At 59.1% G+C, this 2,007-nt stretch overlaps 1 protein-coding gene across 4 annotated transcripts in view; it reads left to right on the top strand.

Annotated features, from left to right (window-relative positions):
* Positions 1 to 2,007, top strand: part of PACS2 (phosphofurin acidic cluster sorting protein 2) — a 78,912-nt gene that overhangs the window by 48,806 nt on the left and 28,099 nt on the right. For all 4 annotated transcript variants that reach the window (XR_003306766.1, XM_026447502.1, XM_026447501.1 and 1 more), the window contains exon 5: positions 1,605 to 1,767. Coding sequence is in view for 3 of the 4 variants with exons in the window: in XM_026447502.1 (XP_026303287.1) it covers positions 1,605 to 1,767 (163 nt within the window). In the remaining variant the exon portion in view is untranslated. The remainder of the gene's footprint in view (positions 1 to 1,604; positions 1,768 to 2,007) is intronic.

Below are 2,007 nucleotides of genomic sequence, written 5' to 3'. Positions count from 1 at the left end.
TGGAAGGTGGTGTGAGCAGGTGTAGCGCCGCCTGAGCCCCACCTGATTCCTCCAGGACCCCGGCCCAGCAGTCCCCTCCCCACTGAGCTCATTGTATTGGGATGCCCAGCAAGGACTCAGCGTTTGTGAACAAGGGCTTCTGAGCTTACAGGTTCTCACCCCTGCGTGGCACTGAGATCCTGCCACGTGAGACGTCACTCTGAGAAGGCGACTCAGGGTGCTGGGGGCCCAGACAACAGCAGCTTCCAAGTACGTGAGGCTGCGTGTGCCCCGGCGAGTATGTGGGCACAAGGGCATCAGCAGTGGGTGCAAGTGTTGGAGAAGCTGCCAGCTACCCTTTGTAATTTTCTGAAATGAAGGTGAGGACAAATGTAAACTTCTGAACATTTTTTTACTTTGATTAACTGAAGAATTAGCAGCCCAAATCAGGACCCCACAATAAAAATAAACCTGGTCGGCCGGGCGTGGTGGCTCACGCCTGTAATCCCAGCACTTTGGGAGGCTGAGGCGGGCGGATCGTTTGAGATCAGGAGTTTGAGACCATCCTGACAAACGTGGTGAAACCCCGTTTCTACTAAAAATACAAAACTTAGCTGGGCATGCTGGCGGATGCCCGTAATCCCAGGTACTCGGGAAGCTGGAGCAAGAGAATCGCTTGAACCCAGGAGACAGAAGTTGCAGTGAGCCAAGATCTCGCCATTGTACTCTAGCCTGGGCCACAGAGTGAGACTCCGTCTCAAAAAAATAATAAATAAATAAATCTGGTCTATAAAATCCTAACATCTGGATGTGAACCAATAGTCCCAAAAGGCGGCTTCTAGAGCACAGATGGCCCCAAGGCTGTGAGTGTCTGAGAGTTGTCATTGTGGCATGTGGTTCTGAGGCTGGCGTGGGGCACGGCGGGGCCATGCCTAGGCGCGGGTTGTGGCTGCAGGAGGGGCCGGGGCTTGTTCTGCCACTCCCTGGTTTGAGTCTCTCACAACAGAGGGGCTTGACCTGGCCTGTGAGCCAGGCCTGGTGGGTGTCCTCCTGCTGTTGGAGAGTCCGGCCTGGCTGAGAGTGCTCCGGCTGCTCCTCCTTGGTCCCCCCCAGACACTGGTCCTGGGCATTGACTCCTGTGGGTTGGGCGGCCGGCTTCACACTGTTTTGCTGCTGCTGAGGTCTTGAGTGGGTGGAGGGGTGGAGGCAGAGTTGGAGCAGGGGGCCCAGGATCTTCCTGGGTGGCTTTTTGTGGACAGCAGGTGTGTCTGAGATCAGGAGGGCCGCAGACACCTCTCTCTGTCCATCTCAGTCCCTCATGGCCGTGCCTGGCACTGGCCTTCCCAGCACAGCCCAATGCCCTCTCCTTATGGCCTGTTCACGGAAGCTCCCATGTTCCTCTCGTCTGTCCACCTGGGTCCTGTGTCCGCCTCTCGTATCCGTCCCCGCTCCCCGGTGGCCACGTTTCCTGTCCACTGGATGCTCCCTGCCCTGTGGCTGCCCTGCCGAGGTCTGCCCTTGCTGTCACTGAGAGAGAAAGCCCTTCAGAAACCCCAGCCCACACACCAGGGCACCAGGCTCCTTCCCGTCGTGGCGCTTTCTAGAACCGTGCCCCTGGCCTACAGGTGATGCAGCACCCGTCTGAAGGCGGCCAGGTGCTGAGCCTCTGCAGCAGCATCAAGGAGGCCCCCGTCAAGGCAGCCGAGATCTGGATTGCCTCCCTGTCCAGCCAGCCCATTGACCACGAGGACAGCGCCATGCAGGCCGGCCCCAAGGCCAAGTCCACGGGTGAGTGCGGTACCAGCCTGCTCCTGCCCCTGCCCCTGCCGTGGGGAGGCCATCTCCCAGCCACAGCACATTGGGTGGCAGAAACCATCCAGCTTGGCTTAAGGAGTTGGGGGTCTGGAGCACGTGTCAGTCGCTCTCCTGTCTGGAAACCACAGCAGAGGCTCGCGCTGTTATGGGGCCCGCAGCAGAGGCTCGCGCTGTTATGGGGCCCGCAGCAGAGGCACGCGCTGTTATGGGGCC

Source organism: Piliocolobus tephrosceles, chromosome 6 (assembly GCF_002776525.5).
Source record: "Piliocolobus tephrosceles isolate RC106 chromosome 6, ASM277652v3, whole genome shotgun sequence".
Lineage (NCBI taxonomy): Eukaryota > Metazoa > Chordata > Mammalia > Primates > Cercopithecidae > Piliocolobus > Piliocolobus tephrosceles.
This window is presented reverse-complemented; position numbering and strand designations above follow the sequence as displayed.